This window comes from Pyxicephalus adspersus, chromosome 2 (genome assembly GCF_032062135.1).
Source record: "Pyxicephalus adspersus chromosome 2, UCB_Pads_2.0, whole genome shotgun sequence".
NCBI classification, from domain to species: Eukaryota; Metazoa; Chordata; class Amphibia; order Anura; family Pyxicephalidae; genus Pyxicephalus; species Pyxicephalus adspersus.
This window is the reverse complement of record NC_092859.1, coordinates 42,044,678-42,067,113: the sequence shown is the minus strand read 5'-3', so window position 1 is coordinate 42,067,113 and position 22,436 is coordinate 42,044,678. Positions and strand designations below refer to the sequence as shown.

Below are 22,436 nucleotides of genomic sequence, written 5' to 3'. Positions count from 1 at the left end.
TGGTCCAGAGGAAGGCAAAAAAAATCCCCTGGTACAATTTGCTTCAACAGGGGAAAAAAATTCCTTCCTGATTCCATGAGGCAATCGGATGTTCCCTGGATCAACAGTCTCAGTTATCTTTACTTTAAAGCCTTAATACTGTTATATTCTGTGCTTCTAGAAAAACATCCAGCTTTGTCTTAAAGCAATCTATAGAACTTGCTGAAACTAATTCCTGAGGGAGCCGATTCCACATTTTCACAGACCTTACCGTAAAAAAAACCTTTCCTTATCTGGAGCCTAAACTTCTTTTCCTCCAGATGCTAAGAGTACCATCTGACAACTTTCTGGATAAAAGAAATAGCCTCCTACTCTTGGTGATAGAATCTCAAACTCACCTCACGCAGTGGTATGATAAGATGGCAAGCTTCCACTTCCTTGCTGGCAAAACAGATGTAGTTATTGGACACAAACATTTGCCCGGGGATGTGCATCTTGGCAAATGGTGTCCATAATGTGCAGTCTGTGTGTCCATCCAACCTCTCATCTCTGGGTAGTCTGAAAGTGGACCGGTACTGTTCATTCTTTGCCCTGGCATCTAAATCTCTAAGAAGATACACAAGGCATTAGTTATTAAGGTATAGGAAAAGTAACGTGTGTGTGTGTACCAGGGCTGTGGAGTCGGAGACAATTTTGGGTACCCGGAGCCGGAGTCAATAAAAATGTGCCGACTCCTGATAACTTTAAGCTAAAAAAAAAAAAAAACATCAAGTTCAAATGTCCTTTTTCACAAACAATAGTCATAATTAGGTACTTCTCTTATGTAAGAATAAAGCCCAGTGCATAGTTGTATTTCTACTAGTGTGACGTTCAACTGAGCTAATATACAACCTGACATTCACATTATTGTAATCTGGATTATGTACCAAAAAACAAAAAGAAAAGTGTTTTCATTTTATTTCAGATATATTGTGTTTAACAAGTTCATTGGAGTGTAAACAAGTGTAATGATATAGGTGTAGGTGAGTGCTATGGCCTGATGTGTGTTCAGGTCTCCTGTCTGCACTCCCCATATATGCTCCCATCCAGGGCTGAACTTTAACATCATTTTGCACACCACCTAATACTAGAAAGTTAGTTAAGTGAAAAAGTCTGAAGGGATATTTTGTCTTCATACAAAATGGATGCATGCACACGTCACAGAGTCAATTATTTTGCTATTAATGTTAGATTTGTTGATGAAAATAATAAAACAATAACGCGAACCTTGGGAGTAAAGGACACCCAGGCACATTACACTAGTGACTATCTTCAGAAGTTAGTGGAGGATGTTCTAGAAGATTTTGAATTTCAAAAGGAACAGATTATATGTATTGTGACAGATAATGCTTCTAATATGTTGAGCACAATTGAGAAAATAGATAAATAAAGTAGATGTAGAAAGTGACAGACAGATATTAGAGGAAGACAGTTCTGCAAGTATTGGAGAAAATGTTCATACTCTGCAACTTGCAATAGGAGATTGATTGAAAGATCGTCATGCAGCTAATCCAATTAGCAAATTGAGGCAAGTAACTGTTGCAGCCAGGGCCCCTAAAACAGATGCCATTTTAAAAAGAAGTGCAGGAAAAGGAGCCATTTTGGATCAAACAACATGCTGGGGAAGCACTTATTTGATGGTAAAGCATTTGCTCGAACGAAAAGACTTTCTTGAAGAACTGGACAATGTAAATGTTTTATTAACTGAAAGCCAGTGGACACAAGTAAAAGCACTGGAAAATCTACTTTCTAACCCTTTTACTGTCACCAGGAGTTTGCAATCTGAAGATTTAAAACCTGGTAAATTCTTCTTGAAATGGAAGAGCTTTATATATTGCCTGAACAAAAGTGGAAGGTTAATAGCTGATGACATTGTATCTTCAATGAAGAAAACAGTATCTCTTACTGGATAATCAAATTTTGTTAGCTGCTATTTATGTTGATCCAATAAGCCAAATTTTGTTGAGCTATGATGTAGCAGTTCGCATGAAGGGATTACTACCTGAAACGCCACCACTGGATGAAGCTATAAGTACTGGTAACTCAGGATCATCCTCTTCAAATGAAGAATTAGACTTTGATTCCTACTTGGACAAAATGGAACTATCAACAGTAAAGCGACGTTGCATATGAGTAAAAGATAAATGACCAGAAAATGTCCAAATAAAAAGAATTCAAAGAATTTGAAAAGTTTGATCGCTCATCGAAACTAACTGTAGAAGCCATCCTTGTTTACTCCGAGATTATTAGTGATGTGGCTAGGACCGTAACAGCAATGTCACCCACCCAAGTGATTGTTGAAAGACTATTTTCAGCTCTAAAAATAATCAAGTAAGATTTAAGAGATTCTATGAAAGAGGACCTGGCAGAAGCAATTCTGTTTTATTAGAACAACACTACATTGAGTTAGTTGTGGATTGCATTTAAGAGCTATTCTACTCTACAACCATACTTCAAGTTTAGTATATAAACTGTTTTAGGTTTTCCAACTTTTGTTTTTGTTCATGTAGTTAAGCTTTGTTTTTGTTTTAAAACTAACAAAGAATGTGTTCATATTTTTAAACTGGTAAAGTTCCTGTTCCTGATTTTTATGCATGCTATGCTACTACTTTATAGCCACTTGATAAAAACAATAAATAAAACCTTATTGTTTTCATTTTTTGTCTTTTGTTTAAACTGCCCAATACAGTAGAGTGTCAGCTTCCTAGACCGTAGTTCTGTGGTTAAATGGCATGTATGTTGCCTTCCTTCAATCAACATGGAAAATACATTAGCATATTACAGGGTTTCTCATTTTATTTTCACAGTTTTGCATTCAAACGTCACACTTTTGCAACCAATTCATGAATCAATAAATTTATTATAAAATTAAATATAACACAATGTTTTTACCATAAAAGCTTTTCTCAAGAAACATTAAATAAAAATATGTAATTAATTTATTAATCATTAATGCTTTCTCCACTTAGGTATTTAGGCAAAAAGCTAAACATTTTTGTATAATAATAATCCTGCTCGCTTATTATTAAAAATTCTAATAAAGCACCCAAATTAATCAGCCTAATTCCTTTTGCTACTTCTTTCCATTTAGAGAACATGTTCTCAACAGGATTAAGAAATGGAGAGTATGGTAGTAAAAAGAAGAGTTGGTGTCCCTTACTTTCAACCAAGCTCTTTACCTGGCTAGTTTTATGAAAGGGGACATTATCCATAATTAGGATGGCATGCTGAACACTCTTTTCAATAAAAACATTCAAAACCTCTTCAATAAAATTGAGGAATGCTTCTTGAATAAATGCTTGTGCTTGTGAGTTAAAGTGGAGGGTCCCATTTTTATTCCTCACACAACAAATTGAATAATTTCTGGAACGCACTCCAGCCACAACATGCACCGCCCCTTGCCCAATAGGAGATCTTCCCCTTTTGGTTCTCATTGAGATGGTAAAACTTATTTCATCAAGAAAGTAGATGTTTTTTCCATCTTCCTTAGCAATGAGATCAATGATTTTGTTAGCATAGCTAAGCCTTTCTTGAAGAGAGTGGGAATCATTGCGCCTTGCAGGAATTAAAGAAATTCTTTTTAATGACCATTGGAATTTATCAGTGTATTATTGAATTATTAATTAATATTGCATTATTGTTGAAATAGATACATTAATTCCAAATTTGGCAAAATATCCTTCATTTCCCTGAGGCTTATTCCGCAATCTTCGGACATTACCCCCTAGCGGTAATCCCGAGTCACACTCTGGGTCGCTAAAAAGATTAAAAAACACCACTTGCCTTGTTCCGTTGTCGTCCCCCGACATCCTGCCGATCCCCACAGGTTCTGCATTACTTAATTCTCTGGCCATAAGGGTTAGTGCAACACTAAATATAAAGCTAATTACTTTGAAAAAAAAAAGATGAATAATATTGTTATCTCAAAACTTAGTATAAATCCTTGAAATAAAGATATTTAATTTTAAAATTTTATTAAGTAAAAAAAAACATACTAATTGACAAATCATCAATTTTTCATTTTCATATGTTTTTATTATTGTTTCTTGAGAAAAACTTTTATGGTAAAAATATTGTGTTATATTTAATTTTATAATAAATGTATTGATTTATGAATAATTAGGGGGTCTAAATTTTTTTGTGAAGTTTAAATGCAAAAGTGTGAAGATAAAATGAAAAACCCTATAAATACAGAGAAGTCAGAGTTGGAGAGTGGGAGTCGGGGGTACCAGAAACTCAAAGGAGTTGAGTCAAAGGATTACCAGATACCAGAGAGTCAAAGGATTTATCTACCGACTCCACAGCCCTGATGTGTACATAACATACACATAAGTTACCACAAATAAAAATATTTTACAAAATATCTTGTCTTTATGTCTGTTTTACAGAAAATTTGCATTTGTTTGTTTTTAATTTTTATACAGATCAAAAAATGGGGTAGGCCAATGATTTCATGATCATTTCCAACGACTAACCACTGCTCGATGCATGAACGAGCGCTGTACATACAGCCCCGTCCTGCTCTATGAAGAGGGGAGGGGGAGAACGATGGAGTGGCACCCCGCTGCACTCTCCCTTCACTTCCATTATGATCGGTCGTCCATCGGCCGTGGATCCGCCAGGACGGCCGTTTGGACAATGGCCCTGAGCTGATTATCAGATGAGAACAATTGCACATGTGTACCTAGCCTAATTACAGAACATACAGCCTCACTTCACAGCAGCTGTAAAACAATGAAAAACCCCACCATTCAGTATTATCTGTCTTATTTTAGACAAGTCACTGACAAGCAAAAACAGAAAAAAATTCACTTGAATGAGCCTAAATGCTTTTTTATTGATCAAGGTTCATGAGTTTCGGAAATATGTAAATGTCTATTAACATGCAAATATTACCAAAAGCTCATTGTGGAACACCTATTTGACAGGCAGCCAGCTGTAGATTTACCTGTCTTACCTACTGTGCCACTGATAATCTGGTAAACTACCAGTATCATTTGTGATGAGAACAGAATGTCTCACGTGTGCAAATGAGCCTGGGATGATATACATCTATTAAACCATTAATACAAATGAATTTAAATTATGATTATATTTATCCATACAGACAATCCAGGTAGGAGAGACCAGAGAGAGTTTTTTTCATTCACATTGGGGGGCAAACAGATAACTGTATTTACAGTTAGTACAGATTAAGGTGGTTTAAACTAAATAAAAAATATAATTCACAAAATTAATTCTGCAATTATTTTAACAGTTATTCCCAAATTTAAAATTTGTGGGTCATTTTGGTATTGAAGAGTGGACTGCAACTCTACTCCCTTTTTAAACAGTAATTTCAAAATTAAAGTGGAACCAAACTTCCACATGTACATACCTTTAAAATTGTTACAGGGGAAAAAAGAACATACAGAACTGCTTCCTGCTGTCAACTAATATTGTCTATTGTTTCCCCATTTTTACTAAAACATAACAAGGTTGCACAGCCCAGGCAGTTTTCCGGCATCTGTAGAGATGCTGGAGATTGAAGCCCTGAATGCAGTGCTGACGTAAACTGGAGAGGATCTTCAATGAGTTCCCTTTTTGCTTTGCAATGCAGGGCTTGTGGGATATTCTCTCTTACATGACACATGGGCAAGGCTGGTAATACAAAAACAGGAAGCACCGATAGAAAATTGCAATGCCCTTTAGGAGGCAAAGTGGGACAACTCACAGGTTAGCTAGATTAGGTTTACTATATAAGGTTTACAAAATTTTTGAATGTAGTGTAGTCATTTATGAAGACCTGGAACCTTAATTTTTACAAAACTTGTTAACCTCCTTGGCGGGCTAATTATATGAGTATTTTTTTGTCAAAAGTGGTACATTGTTTTGCGTGGAAATTTATTGTTTAAAATTTTAGGCAAAGAAGTTCTTGGGAATAACTCCCGAGTATAAATTTGAAACACAAATCATAAATTAAAATATAATAAATAATTATAAATATTATAAAAAATAATGAATTTATTAATTTTATTAAAAAGTTAATTTTTTTAATTTTGTCCAAACAAGGGTACAATAATAATGATAAACTTTTGGATTTATTATTTGGATTTATTTCTTATAACTTTATCACTGTAATCAGTGTTTTAATAGCAGATTACAATGTATATTGCTTTTAAATTTCCTGCTAAGCCACGCCTCCCCAGCCTACCTACGCTTAACACATCACATCGATCAAGCCGAGAATGTAATGCAGAAACCAGCCGAGTTCGCTAGAGGACGGCGCTGGATCGTGGGAAGCAGGTAGGTTTTTTTTATGCTACCCCGAGTGTGGCTCGGGGTTACCACTTTTGGTACATAAAATTCACCCCGAGCCACACTCAGGAATACCGACAGTGGGTGGGGATTAGCACCCTCCTAATTCCCTGGTCTGCAGGCATCCAACATGAATAAGGAGTACTTAGAGTAAATTAAAGGAGATATAATGTTTACCTAGTGAATTCATTCCTTTGATCTGGTGTATTGCAAAGATTAATGCAATGAAGAAATTTGACTTGCTTGTGGAAAGATCAACTTTTTATACCCATAAATATTGTTTTGTTTGACTTTTTCATACCTTTTCAGAGCAGAGATGTTTTTAAGTGGGCGAGTAGGTTTTGGCAGGTTCCGGTCTTCTAGGAAGCCTTCATTGTCCAGGAGTTGTCTCATAGCAATATTGGCTAGCTGTTCCATAAGCTTGAAGGTCTCACTGATGTTAAGGAACATGGAGAAAAAGTACTCATTGTCACGTGTGTTGACTTTGATGCATTCTGGGAAAAGCAGTGTTGCATTCTTCTCAAGCTGAGTCACATCAAGCCATTGGATGACCAAGGTTACTAATAACAGGAGAAACATTTTATTAAAATATATTATAAAATAAAACTGTAAAAGTACAATAGTGGCCTACGAAAAATACCCATAATGACCTTGCCAAAGTTTAGAAAGTCTATCCCAGGTACCTAGTTTTACACAGTCCTTGCACCCAGACTTATTTCATGGAACCTATTTCGGATGCAGATTTCTGTAGCTTGACAGAAAGCAGTTGGTAGAGGAACAGAGAAACATACTTGCTAGCAATTCTACATTTCCAGATCTGGGAACATTCAGAAGAATAACAAGCATCCAAAGGCAGTTTGGCTAGAAAGGCTGCTGGGTGGACAAGATGAATGGCAGGGTGAGGAAAAGTAAAGGGCCAAAAGTAATTTTGAATATTTAAATATGGAAGAACACATACATGTACAGCAATTCAAGCAAGTACAGCATTCAAGTTGAAAATTAGGCAAGTTATTATCTTCACATGGATCTATCTACAATGCAGAAATAAAGAAGCATTTACTTACCTTCTTTTCCAAGTAAAAATGAATAAAAGCAGAGGTGATTGACAGTCAGGTACAGCCAGCCTTGCCTGGGGACACGTCCCTTCCAGTAACTGCAGGAATAATAATTCACCAGCTTCTCCACCTCCGGCATACCAAACTGCTTCCTCATTTTTAGCTCTGCCTCCTTGAACTTGCCTGGGTCTTCTTCATCCTTGGGAAGCAGGCTCTTGTTCTCTTCAGCTATTATGCCCTACAAAGCAAAACAAAGTATTTACAGAATATTATATTTATATTATCCATATGACAAGATGCATTGCTTTAAATAGCTATAGGCTCTCTACTTAATTAAAAAAGGTGCAAACAGTTCTAAAAAGCCTTTGTTAGCAGAATGCTACCAGATAAATTAGTATTAACAGTGTTACTCCAGGCAGGAAATCAAATATGGGAGATGTCACTGCAATTCAGGAATATTTTCAATGTTCCATAATTCTGCAATATATGCACAGCACACTTGCCGAATATGTCACAGGCTCACCTGTGTGCTTGTGCCCTGCATGAATGGGAGATCCAGGATCCTGTCAATGCTGTGTTCTATGAAGCTAGCAGACTGATACATCAGTAGCCATTCAGTGACTGAAGACTAACTCCTGCACATGCGCAGGGGTTACATTGTTCCCAGCTGCTGTATGCGGGGAATGGGCGAGCAGTTCTAGGGTCTAGATGCTAATTTCCATCCCTGAACATTTTCATTTTTAGGGTGAAGTCCCTCCTCCTCCCTCCTTATCGCTGTGGTGATAAAGACAGATTGGGAGCGCAGAAAAGTTCTGATCTCAATGCGTGAAATCAGCATTTTTTTTCCCCATTGAAGAAAAACCAGGAGCAGCCAGAAGCCTCCTGGGATGCATGACGTGGGTATCCCAGGAGGCTTCTGGATGCTCCTGGTTTATCTCACGCTTCCCCCCCCCATTTACAGCAAGAAACTGCTTCTAGCGTAGACCCAATCCAAAAAAGCTCCGGAGGGATCTGGGGAGGTAAAGGTGAGCAAGTTTTTTTTTATTTTTTAGTTTAGTTCCACTTTAAGATGATTAATCATTTAACCCTACATAAGCCCTAAAAAAACAAAACAAACATCCATAGGGTTAGGGTTTTTCATCAAGGAGAATGTCAACACTAATTTAAAAAGGATTAAGGTACAACCCATTAGTGTGTTAAGAAATAACCCATCTGGAAGTACCAGCTCCATAAATTGGAAACGCATGTTTGACCTTTGATATGTTGAAAGTTCCCAAAGAATAAAGGTATGATGTATTTTTTTTGTTGTGTAATTATATCAGTATAAAGGCAAAACACATATATTATATAAAAGACAAACTATTAAATGGTTTTTCGATGATTCACTGGTAAACCACAAGTCCCCAGGGACTACAACTGAGAGATGCGGCTACCCCATACTCCCCCTCACTCTATTTTGAGGCGGAAATGCACAAGAGCAGTTTTTACCACAAAACAGCCTTTTTATCAGTTTCATGCTGAGGCACCAAACATTCTGTGCTGTCCACCCATTCAGATGACAATTTTTTTTACAGTCAGAAATCAGAAATGTGTGTTTATTAATAACATTTATTATCACCCTTGGTTTTTTCTGCTGGTTTCAGACACCATGTCATTCTCACAGTTAAGCTTGTCAACCTGAGATGATCTTTTGTGATCTTCCTGTGTGGAAATCTAGCCTTAGTACAGCTGTCTGCTGGCATCATTTAGCGATCTGCCATACCAGATCACTAAACAACCATTCACTAAATGGCTGCTAATTTTTCTATTTGGTCATTTCCTCCTCCTCCTCCTCCTCCCCCTCTCTGTAGAACAGTGGCGTCTGTACAATGTTCTTTGGTTCTACTCTTGCTAAAAAAATAAATAAATAATAAAAAATCATAACAATTGTTTTTAGTGATTATCATTTAGTGCTTATAGAGCTTAACATCCATTCTATAGTGCAGTGGTTGTCAACCTTTCGAAGCTAGGGACCAATAAATGCAAGCCCGATGCGCATGCGTGGGGAGCCGTGTGTCACTCAAAAGGGGAAGAAACAATCTGTACAGGAAACTTTGCTGGGGGGTGCACCAGCCAGAGCCTCGGACTACTGGTTGGCAACCGCTGTTATAGTGGATTTTGTCCAACTGACAACAGATATTTAGATATTTACCAAGACAAATTCAGAGCAGGGGCTTTTTAGTGAGAATGGAGAAAAAAAAACTGTGCAATACTGTTCATGTAATCACGTTTTTGTGTTCAGGTTTTTATGCCTTGGTAATGTTAATTTTAGTGAAAGAAAATCTCTCTAGTCAAGCCCCTGGATAGCAATAAAAAGGAGCTTTCCCCAATCTATCCAATCACATTTTTTTGTGTTGCCATACACTTTAATCATGGTATTATAGTTTATACAATTCCATGCTTATGTTGTATCACTTCTTTTTAGCTCGTTACAAGTTATGCGTTTTGTGTGGGTTCCTCATTTTTAGCAGTTGGATTTATAATCTGTGTAAAGATCCTGTGAAGGAGAGACAAAAGTGTTCCCAACCACAATTTGCAATATCTTACCTCCCTTTAAGCTCATATGACACAGATAAGCCATTTTTATGATGTTACATTGTCCCTTGCTCTCTGTTGCCTAGCTCATAAAATTACAACATTTACAAGTATTTTTTAGCATATGCAGTAAACTGTGGTTATAAAAAAAAAAAAAAAAGCTTATATTTTTATGAATGCTCCGTTACTACATCATACAACTTTGTCCTCAAACTACAATCTGAAGAAATGTATGTCCACTAATAAACCTGCTGTAGCTGGAGAATGTGAACAGTAAAATAATGTAATGGTTTCTGTAATCTACTTTAACAAATGCCATCTAGAATTTAGAACAGATTTCACGTTTCATACTTTACAGCTATGGATATTGTTAGTGCTGTGGAACATACGAAGATATAACAACTTCTAAACAAAAAGGTGGCAGTAAGGAGCCTAAACTCTTTTTTTTAGTTGGTCCAGTGGAAGAAGATATTCCAGTTACAGATGACAGGTCATCCATACCCTTATTAATTGAGATCTCCCAGTTATAGTCCCTATATTTTTCCTGAACACTTGAAGCTTTTGGGTGCTGCATTATTTGAGAGATATGGTGAGACTGGATTCACATAATTGTTTTCCAATGAGCTGAATAGAAAAGCATGAAAACACATAGGTTTAAATGTGTGTCATGATTATTGAATGTTGTGTCCAGGCCAACAAGAAAGAGTAGGAGCCTTACGTGAATTTTCCCTTTGACAAAGGTAGTTATGTCATCTTCATTTTCAAAGATGGAAAGAGTTTGAAGTAAATTATTTTCCAGCCATTCCCAGTGTTCAGTAATCTCTTTTCGTGATGATCCTGGAAAAAGACATATGTTAGAACCCACTGAAATATCATCCAGTTATCATCTTTTATAAGCTCTGAACATCCTGTAAGGTCCCCATGGACTGCACAGGTATTCACTTTATATTTAAATAGATATCAACACACTGTGATAATGATAGTAACAAAATGCAACAGAAAAGTTTTAAGCATATTCAGTATTTTTTTTATTAGCAACCTATAAAAACAGACATATACAAAACTCAATTTGTCATATGTAGAAGACAATATGAAACATTAACATGAAGGGGCATACAGTTTTGTAAGAGCATACATAGCTAAAATGACATAGAAACAACATACAGTATGCCACATTGTGGGTAATAATGGTAAAAAAAAAAAAATACACAATAGTACTTCTGCTATAGGAATTAAGCGATCTTCTATCAGGTTTTAGTGGTCGCTGATTTTATATTAAGTAAAGAAAAAAGAGGGGGAGAAAGAAAGAAGGGGAGGGTGGACAAATGGTGGAAGCGCCATAATCTCATGCTGGTAGGCAGAGTAACCGCAAATAATCTGCAGTGGCCTTGAAGTCATCCCAATAAAACCAGGTACGTATTGGTCTGCGTGAGGACTGATCCCCTGATCTCACAAGCTTCTCCATATATTGTATATCGTTCTGCCTGGTCACCCATTGTTGTACAGTGGGCGGAGTAGTTTGTCTGCACAACGAGGAAGCATATTCAGTATTTTAGATGTCCTACTAATGAATATTTTTTCAGTATAGGGGTATTTTTCATAAAAATGCCAGCTTATACTTTAACTATTTATTAATTTGGAAAGCTAAAGTTTGGAATAAGCAAATATTGTCCCTATACAAAAAGATTTGTATTTGAGTGCTTCTCCTTTTCCTTGAGCGTTGGTATTTTTTTTTTATTGTTATCTGTTCTCTTCCTGTAGCTCTCTGCAGGCAGTGTGTAGCGGTTACAGATGTTGGGTCCCTCCCATAGATGTACACAGTATATGCGGCAACACAGTGATAATATCCCAACTACTTTTATAAACGCATATATTTATATCCTTCTAGGTGTATATGTCCTATGCTGCAATTGATGAATATGTTTGAATAAAAGATTTCATGCTGTAACAAATTATTATTTCCAAATCCAATATACCCCCTGGATCATTCCAACCATATAGCACCTTCAAAGAGCCCTCCTTCTTTCTTGCACATACATCCAGATTTAGATTTGATTTACCAGCTAATGGTACTATGAAGAGTAATTGTTAGGGCACTACAGTGGCAATCCAGTAGGAGCAAAGACATTCTTATTCACACTGAAGAACCATTTAAATATTTTTATGTGGCAGCAAAGTGATTAACTCATTAGTCATTTCCAAAGACAAAGAAATTATTTCCAAATCTGAGTGATGGCAGTTCTCAAAATATTAGAAATAAGATCATCCCTTTACTAATGCTAATATATGTAGCCTGCTGACTTTGGTTTGTTTTGAAATTGACTGATCAGACTGAAATGATTTACACTTTACAGCAGTAACTTGTGCACATCTCAGCATTACTAAATCATGTTTTCACAAGAAATCTCTATCCTGCTGAAGACACAATTTTTTTGTGTGTCTTAGGTATTCTGACCTTTGTCCACTAATAAGCACTGTGGATATTTTAAACAGAAACTGTAGAGTCTAATACTGTTACTCTGTTCCTATAGATTTGCAGGATCAGTAAGAAACATGCATATGTATGTCCCTTATAGATATATAACTACAAGCTATATATAGAAAGAGGTTTATAAACTGTTAAACTCTGAAGAAAAGGTTACAATCAGGCTCAACCAGTAAACAAATAAATAAATACAATTTAAAAAGGGACAATGAGATCTATAATGCAATTCACAGAACTCCTCCTTTCCTCCTGGGCAGAGGAAAACATGAAGACAGATTGTTCTGCTTTCACTGGGGTGAATCACTCACCATGTTCTCATATCTCTAGAGGCTTTCAGCAGCAAAATCTCCCTACCAATATTCCCATCTTTTCCTCTCCATTCTCTAACGTTGCATTCCTACTACAGATTTCTATTTATGTTACTGTATTTTATTATTATTGGTGATGTAATTTGCATTAATGGACTTTTAATTTAGAAACAAAAAATAATACAACTGCACGGTGTGTTGTGCAAAAGGCATGTTTCTTTATACTTTGTATACATGATAGGGAGTTCAATATGGATAGATCTATTAATTTAGATGACTACAGTTTAAGTAGAAAATACTCCACACATAAAAAAAAATTCTTCCTCTCACTTCCTGATAATTCTCACACACACAAAAAAAAAAAATAATCAGACGGGAGTTTCAACCCTTTCCTGCCCTATCCTAAAGTAAAAAGAAGGGCTACACATGTACTTTAACTTACTTGCCCACACACTTTAAAATATTTGGTCATGAATGGTAGCTACATTCTCATCATTTACAGAATATGTTTTACTTTAAAATATCATGTAAAATGAATGTAGAATCTCTCTTTCACACAAAATTATATTCTAAACTTAGACTTGTGAATATGAATTCTCTCAGCACCCACCACAGGCCACAGTCCAATAAATCTGAGATTCCTGGGTCTGGTGGAGGATCCGGTATGGGGCCACACGAGCACTTGAGTCCAGTACAACGTCCAGCGTGCCCACCAGCAGCCCTATGAAAAGACAGTAAGCACAGAGTTAATATATATGCAACATGGTTTCAAGACAGAAGTTGGCTGTGCATGTCATGAGACTGCCTGTATTTGTCTGCCATGTGACTAGTCAAGATTTCTAGCTGTTGTGACAACAAAGGTCCTAATTCCTCATTCAAAACACACATTTCAGTTGTTCTGGCTTTAAGCAGATCTACATCAAAACAAAAACATGTACTATGAAGTTCAGCAACAGTGCAAAGATGTATATGTATAAACACAATATATATATATATATATATATATATATATATATATATTTATTTATTTAGACACTGAATCCACTGGATTAGCAGTACAGCTTTTAATTTTAGAATGGTAAGAACTACAGTTGTAGCCTCCTTACTTTTACTGTGCAAGTTTTCCCTACCCTAATGCATCCAATACATAGTAACAGGATCGTAACGCAGAATTAAAATCCATCACAATGACGCTGCCCCGCGTGACAGATCACATGACCAAGTGCAGAGAATCTTCAGAAAGCAAGTAACTCTGGTCATTAATTGTATTTATTCATAATTTATGCAATTATAATGTAATTTTAAAACACAAGCAAAGGTTTAAAAACGTATGCACAAGACTATTTTTTTGGATAAAAAAGGAAGGTTTATTATTATTACACACACAGTATTTATATAGCGCCATCATATTACACAGCGCTGTACAAGTCTATAGTCATGTCACTAACTGTCCCTCAAAGGAGCTCACAATCTAATGTCCCTATCATAGTCATATTTATACAGTCTAAGGTCAATTTTTTGGGGGGGAAACCAATTAGCCCATGTTTTTGGGATGTGGGAGGAAACCGGAGTACCCGGAAGAAAACCACACAGACCCGGAGAGAACCTGCAAACTCCATGCAGATAATGTCCTTGCCCGAGATTCGAACCTGGAAAGGCAAGAGTGCTAGCTCTGAGCCATCAGGCTGCCCAAGGATTAGGACTGTAATATTTACTGTCAGTATTCCCAGTGCACCAGGATAAGGGTAAATTGAGGGCAATAATTATGATGACAAGTCTCCAACAAGGACATTTATCATACATGCTTCTCACGGTTGTATCCCCAGGACAGAAAGTGGAGGAAAGTCTCCCTACAGTACACACAACATGCAGGTACGTATACATATATCGGACAAAAATCGCTAGGTTATTAGGATGTTATATTTTATGGACACTTTATGAGCAGAGTTTTTCCCCCGGGGATGGAGCCTCATGTGTGTATATAATGCTAGTCTTATTATAGACAATGATATTCACATCTATAGTGAGTCATTTCCCTATGACAACTGCCTGTACACATTTCAACATCCCTTCACTAAAGTCATCTTTTACTACCATTATAAAAAGAACTTTTTTTTTTTTTTTTTATAAAGCCACACATTGCTTTTGTTTCCAGGGAAAATGAAAAAGTTAGCACTTGTAATTATGTGCCATATCAATGATTACACTACCACTAGGGAGTCCCCAAATGCTGTGTAAGGTGTTGTAGCATACACGGGGTTTAAGACTTTTCCCTCACTTTGAGTGTTCAGACCTGGAGATCAGACTGGAGTTCGATATCCTGGAAGAGGCTACAAACTCGTTCATACCTGGAAGCACCGGTTATTTATTATTATTATTATACAGTATTTATATAGCACCATCATATTATGCAGCGCTGTACAAAGTCCATAGTTGTGTCACTAACTGTCCCTCAAAGGAGCTCACAATCTAATGTCCCTACCATAGTCATATGTGATTAATGTAGTCTAAGGTCAATTGTTAGGGAGAAGCCAATTAACCTAACTGCATGTTTTTGGGATGTGGGAGGAAACCCACGCAGACACGGGGAGAACCTGCAAACTCCATGCAGATAATGTCCTGGCTGGGGATCGAACCTAGGACCTAGCGCTACAAAGGCAGGAGTGCTAACCCCTGAGCCACCGTGCTGCCCTGGAGATAATCCTTTGTGTGGCTCGGGTAAATTTTCGGTACCAAAAGCGGTAACCCCGAGCCACACTCAGGGTGGAATTGCCAGGGAGTTTAAAAAGCTTACCTGGTAAGCGGTGCCTGCAGCATCCTCCAGTGGTGTCCTCCAGCCATACCCGGCATCTTCTTCCCTTGGCAAAGCCCACCCAGCAACCGTGTAGCCTGGCGATGGTCGGCATCTGCGTCCCCGGCATGTGAACATTGGGGACGCAGATGCCAACCGTGAATCTGCGTGTGAGCCCGAGGCTGGGGGGCAGGACTGTGCAGGAAAGTTCAAATAATAAGTATTTTTAAATGTACCACTTTTTTATAAAATATCTATTATTCACACCACCAGGGAGGTTAAAGGTGACGCAGGGGCCAGGGTGCAAAGGAAAGGCAAATAGGGGTAAGAAGGGATCGTTCTTCCAATGCAGAGTCACCCAGCCCTATATGTGAAAAGTAACAGATACACAGCCCTCACTCTACTAGCTTATAAACCAAATAAATGGAAAAGAAGATAAATAATTGCTTTGTTTATTTTTATAGGCTGTTTATGATGACAAAGAATAACACGGGAAGGTACAAGTATAATGACAAACCACCAAACGTGGTCAGGAATAGTGTTACTAATTACACTAATAACAATCTCTACTGTATAACTCTTAATATTTGCTTGCCAGGTTACCAAAATGTCAGTGGCCACTGTGGATGTGTTATGGAAGATGCATGTTACAGGGCCGCCTTTTGTCACCTCTCCTTCACTACATGACAGGACCTTGCCAAGTCACTGGAAAAAACAATATGCTTGTTTCAGGTGAGAGCAATGTTTCCTCTCCAAGGTTCCTCTAGGGGTTGCTAGCGGTTCCTTGTGCAATGAGCAGTTTGTGCTTCTCAGGTCAGTTTGATAGACACCAAGGATCATTTTGACCATTTATATGGGCGACATTCTTCCCATTGGCCAGAAATGAAGGAGGGATTCTTCCTACTGCCTACCAGGCTAATGTACTGTGAGCTGTGGATATAATAATTATAGTAGGGGCTCCTAGAAGACTTGAAACTTATCTCATGGGGTTCCCAATGTTTAAAAGGTGAGAAGCAATGGGTAAGAGACTTACCAAGTAGTAAGAATGACAGCAAGGACATCACGCCCCTACTAATGCCAAGATCCCCCCTCAGTGGGTGCATGACAACCTCCGACATTTATCAAACAGCTGAACAGGAGACCAGTGCAAACCTCTACTCCAATCTGCCACCTCAAACCCAATTATTTCCCCAAATAGAAGCGCCCATATTTTCACTTGCTATTCAACCTTTAGCCATAGCAGACCTTGTAACCGATATGAGATTTGTCAGGGGATTTATGCAAGTAACGGGGGCATATCACATGCCAACTATGTTCCCATCTGCTCCCATTCAACCCAAGCCAAGACATTGTTTCTGATTACATGTCCCCCATGGAGGAAGAGTTGTACAACCAGGAGAAGTGTATACAAACACACTGACCTGAGGAGGGCTTTCCTGCTCCCAAGTGCCCCCGGATCACCACCATGGGGTTTTAGACTGAAAGTCTGAATGAGAACGGCTTTCTAGATGGAGAATAGAGACGTGGCCTACACACATAGATACCAGGCTGTCAGTCATGGACACCCCCATGCTAGCCACGTATTACCAATTCTATAATGGCCAGACACTCCCAAAACACTCAGAAAGAGAATCAAAGTTTTTGACAAAAGCTGATCAAAAACCCCACAATGGCTGGCTTAGGGACAATTGTATAAAAGTGAAATTCATCTCACATCAGATTTCTTCCCCAACAACAGGGAAATATATACAGGGCATCCCTTCCCTGCTCTATACACAATTCAAAAGTAGAAGCAAAATATTTACTTTAATAATAATAATCATGCAACATAATAATTAATAATAATCATAATAATTCATCATAATAATAAAAATAATGCAACATAATAATTATCATCATGCATAATAATATAAATAATAATATTCATCATGCATAATAGCAATAATAACAATTATCATGCATCATAATGATAATAATCATCATCATGCATAATAATAATAATAATAATAATGAATTGCCGCTGAGGTTATGGTGCTCCCCTATACCATCACGCACTCTGCAGAGCAGTCATACCCCAGCCAGCAGGGGGGGTAGTGAGTGTCGGGGCAGCCATATGTCAGTTTATTTTGGGGTGACCCGGGCTGGATCTAAAGGACAGAGGATAGTGATCCCCCGGTATAGCACAGGCCTGTGTACACTCTGCCCTCACATTGTAAATAATAAATTGTATATAATACATTGTATATAAGTTTAGCACAGTCTCCCCTCCCCCATCACCTGTCAGCCCTCCGCCTTTGCCGTGTCCCCTCCGCCTCTGCAGGATGAAGAACGGGTTGGCTCGCTCCGTCACCCATAACGCATTGGCCAGCAGCACCTCCTCTGGGTTCAGCCACATCCTGAGCAGCGGTGCCCCGGGGAAGTAGCGGCCCGGTCCTCAGTAACCGGGGGAGAGCGCTGTCCGTGAGCCGATGATCGGTGCTGTACGCCGGCCGCCCCTCACTCCCTATAAGGTCCGGAGCTCAGGCCTGGGAGTCCGCCGATCCGTACAGCCCTCTTCTGGCCAGACGGAGGAAGTACAGGCCGTGTTGCAGTTTATGTTTCATGCAATGTTTTGTTTTTGGCCAGAAGTGATAATTATTCATGGAAGGCCGATACCTTGTTCCTCCTCCGTCACAGGGGCGTGGAATGGGAATAGGGAAGGAGTTACACAAAATGGGGCCTAGGGCGAATATGAAACAGGACTCTAATGCACAGCACTCCAGCTCCCGGCTATGCTTTCCATTCTGAAATTCCTAAAAAAATGAAAGTCATAGTTCAACTATTTCCTGTCACACTCCACAAACACTACAGAGGTGTCATTATTTCCTTCTATAAGTAAGAACAATAAAAGCAGACTCCTGTTTTGGGAGCATTAACACCCCATGTGTTAGGCTGCAATGGTAAGAAAAGTTGTGACCTGTATTTTCAGAATAAATAAAAATAAAATAAAAACCTTAATACATGTAAAATGCAGCGAACACACATTTACCATATATTGTGCACTGCGGTGTGATTGTGCAGCGGCAGGTTTATAATGTTCTGAAATGTACTGCCAGCCCATTCATTGTTGCTTATACATGGGGACGTAGCTGAACATTGATTTGGGCTAGCAGAGTTTTGCAGTGGGCCACCAGAATTCTCTCATCCTTACCCATTAATAAACTTGCAGGAGATGTCTGATTCCTATTAGATAACAGGCACTGGTATAGAGAAGAGAGTCCAGAGAATGTGCGTATTGTCATCTCTTTCCTCCTGTAGCTCCTAATATCTCTTCACTGGCATGAATGAAAGTGCAAAACATTGCCCCAGTGCCACCAGACAACCAGAAGCATTGGCACTGTTACATGCTGAATGCTTGCTACATCTGAAAGAAAAATACATAAACATGGAGAGGTCGCAGAGGGCTGAGGTTGAGAGCACAATAGAGTACAAATAGTTGGCATTGAGCAGCATGTTGGGCCGCTGAGTGCTGGCATGGGGTCAGGAATGGGCACAAAGAGTTGGAGAAATCCATATTGTAAGGCTAAATAAAGCAGAGAGAGAGAGTTGAAGTACAAAGGATTGCAAGTCCTCACTATCAATCCACACATTTCAGCACAACACTCTCTGCATTCCACTTTTGGACCTTTTACCCAACTGCAGTCTCATCAACTTTGGAAAGTTTCCACTTATGATGAAAACCTGTGCAGTCATATTAAAGGGATATAAGCTCCATATTGTTCTGTGATGATTTCTACTAAGGTCTAGGTAATTAATAAATACTTACAGGTACTCATGCAAATGTTTATTGCCTATCTCATTGGATTATATAATATAATATATAAATATATATATATATATATATATATATATATATATATATATATCTTTTGTGTAAGATTGCATATGCTGGATGCATGCACGTTCTTTTAGCATTCTCTCACCCTACATTGCAACTTCAAATAAAGATATAACATTGCATTTACAGTATATCAGACTTCTGTCAACCAAAAGTCTCTCAGCCCTCTCTCAAAAGGCCTGGATGACATAGCTGTGCTATGGGAAGGCTTCCACTATGCACTTACTTTATAATGACTGATTAGCATATTTTCCATTTATTGTAGCATTTATTAGCATATTTTCCATCTAGTGCGTCCCTGTGGTGGTTTAAAAAGAGAATAGAGTATCTGTACCCTGCGTCACCACTGACAGACCAAATATGTTGTAAATTTTCAGGCGCACATAACCATCCACCACCCAGCCAACTTTGCCCCTCTGACGCGGTATTTTCTAGGTGAACCTCTCACTTTACCCTAGGCTGTGTACACACGTCAAACAATTCTTCCCCAAGACAAACGCTTGTGTTCATCTTTGGCTAAAATCTGGCATTCCTTTGATGACATTTATTGATCGATCCTCGTGAATCAATAAATGATCAATCAGGAATGACAGCTGTGCATTTCAATGGTGGAGAGCACATTGGTGTGCAGTTTACTCATCCTTCCCCCTCACCTATCTTTAGTACAGAATTAGCAGTGTGTGTACAGCACTGGTTCATTCATATGTCACTAGAAACAATCACAAACATTTCTGTTCTGTTCAGATCTGTTTTTTTTTACAGTTTATTATGGGAATCTATAAATAGCACTGGTTCACATTATGCAAAGAGCACCATATAATTACTTCTGCTGGGCAGGCTGCCTATACAGAATAGAAAAAAAATAGATGTTCTTAAAAACAAAACACAATGGTCTCTATTTATAAACTAGGGAATCTGGAATTCCCTCAAACATTTCCAGGTGGTCATTTACCGCCATTGAAACACATGTTCCTGGAAGATTCCCACAAGGGAATGCATAAGGGAATCTCAAATTCCCTGTTTTATAAAAAGAACCCAATAAGTATAAATATTGCATTGTATTTAGCAACCTACGAAACATGCAAACACTTGCTTTCTGAAAACATCAAAAGCATATATAGTGCACCACATAAAACAAAACAGTGAAACAAAACAAAACCACATATTAGGCTCAGGGTTATTTCATATGATGGTCATGGACAAGTGCTTAGTACAGTGATATTAGAGGAAGCAATGTGTTCTAGCAGTAGTTTTATTATTATGTTTGCACAACACCAAACATAGCAGAACGTATATAAAAGGCCATCATCATTTAGGTGTGCCATGGGCACCATGATGTCCACAAATGACTCTAACCAATTGTATAGGCAAGATATAATATACAGTATATTCCATGATATTGGTATAATATATATATATATATATTTATATATACACACGCACACACACACAGCATCACAATGTCATTACCGTAAGTCATAACAAGTTACAACCATGTTCAAATGCCACCTCCTTAACTTTCCAGATTGCAACCTGTTTTATGTAAACCATATCCATCCATCCATTGCATTTTCCAGGGATACTACATTTTTTTTATGTGCTAAAGAAACAGATACCAAATAAAAACAGCATGTACATACGTTGTGATAAAAACCTGCATAATATATATTATCAATACGCTGCTAATATAAAACCAATGTCTTTATAACAAAAAAAATGTTCATAAATAATATAAAAAGATTGTGTGTCATAATCATTATATTGCGGTGTTCAATTTTCAGTTTGGTATGAATTGGTGATAATCTTTTTGAACCTAAATAGACATTGGTTTTACATTTAGGCAGTATAGATAATAATAATAAACAGTATTTATAAAGCACCAACGTATTATGCAGCACTGTACATTAAATAGGGGTTGCAAATGACAGGCAAATACAGACAGTGACACAGGAAGAGAGGACCCTGCCCCAAAGAGCTTACAATCTAAGGAGAGGAGGAAGTATCACACAATAGGAGGGGAGATATGTAATGGTGAGAAGAAGTGAGGGTTTAGGAGACAGAAGAAGATGGGTAGGCAAGTTTAAAAAGTTGGGTATTGAGAGCTCTTTTTAATCTGGAGAAAGTAGGAGCAAGCCGAATAGGACAAGGAAGACCATTCCAGAGAATTGGGCAGCTCTAGAAAAGTCTTGTATCTGTGCGTGTGATGAGGTTTTTAGTGAGGAAGTAAGTAGTAGATCGTTGAAGGAGCAAAGAGAGCGGCAGAGGGAGTATTTTTTTTACCGGGTCAGAAAGGTAACTGGGACAAGAACTGTGGAGGGATTTGAAGGCAAAGTGCAGGAGCTTGAATTTTATACTAAGGTGAAATGGAAGCAATGAAGAGAACTATAAAGAGATTCTGCAGAAGAGGAGCGGAGGGAAGGAGGGATGAGTCTGGCTGTAGCATTTATAATAGATTGTAGAGGAGAGAGTCAGGTTAGTGGAATACCAGAGAGGAGGATTGTAACGTAGAACATGTACAAGAGATAATACACTTTTTTCAGAGACAGCCGATGGTAACAAAAGCAGGCCATACCTGTGTAATGTGTATTGAAACAGGCGCTTGTAGCCTCCATCAGAAGCCTGTGTGAAATGGGGACAATGTAGGAGCCCGACAGGGAGACAGGGAGAAACCATTGACACTCTATACCATGTCCACTGAAAAAGGAACTTTATGACATTATTCTATCAAAAACTGTTGATTTTAAAATATCAACAATTACTTTAAAATTATTTTAACTTGTTAAAGTTTAATTGAGATTTTACATATTAGGTTTGTAATGTTTACTTATATGTTATATTTTAATTTGGTTTATACTGCAAAAATGTCCTTGCTGCAGTTTTTCAGGAAATGAAAATGTAACTGTCTACAGTAGTAACAAAAAAAAAACGGGACACTGCGCACACAGAATGTACAACCCAGGTAAGTAACCTTTAATGACTTATTTAGAGGTAAATGTACAAAGGTTTATCAGTTTTGTGTTTCAAATGTAAT

At 38.0% G+C, this 22,436-nt stretch overlaps 1 protein-coding gene across 2 annotated transcripts in view; it reads right to left on the bottom strand.

Annotated features, from left to right (window-relative positions):
• The window catches only part of TBC1D9B (TBC1 domain family member 9B), a 40,830-nt gene extending 22,732 nt beyond the window's left edge, over window positions 1-18,098 (bottom strand). For both annotated transcript variants that reach the window (XM_072400581.1, XM_072400582.1), the window contains exons 1-6: window positions 17,806-18,098; window positions 13,348-13,458; window positions 10,663-10,781; window positions 7,380-7,608; window positions 6,617-6,875; window positions 378-585 (exon numbers count right to left, since the gene is read on the bottom strand). In XM_072400581.1, the coding sequence (XP_072256682.1) occupies window positions 378-585; window positions 6,617-6,875; window positions 7,380-7,608; window positions 10,663-10,781; window positions 13,348-13,458; window positions 17,806-17,923 (1,044 nt within the window). In that variant the 5' untranslated portion in view covers window positions 17,924-18,098. The remainder of the gene's footprint in view (window positions 1-377; window positions 586-6,616; window positions 6,876-7,379; window positions 7,609-10,662; window positions 10,782-13,347; window positions 13,459-17,805) is intronic.
• Between the last annotated feature and the right edge of the window lie 4,338 nt (window positions 18,099-22,436).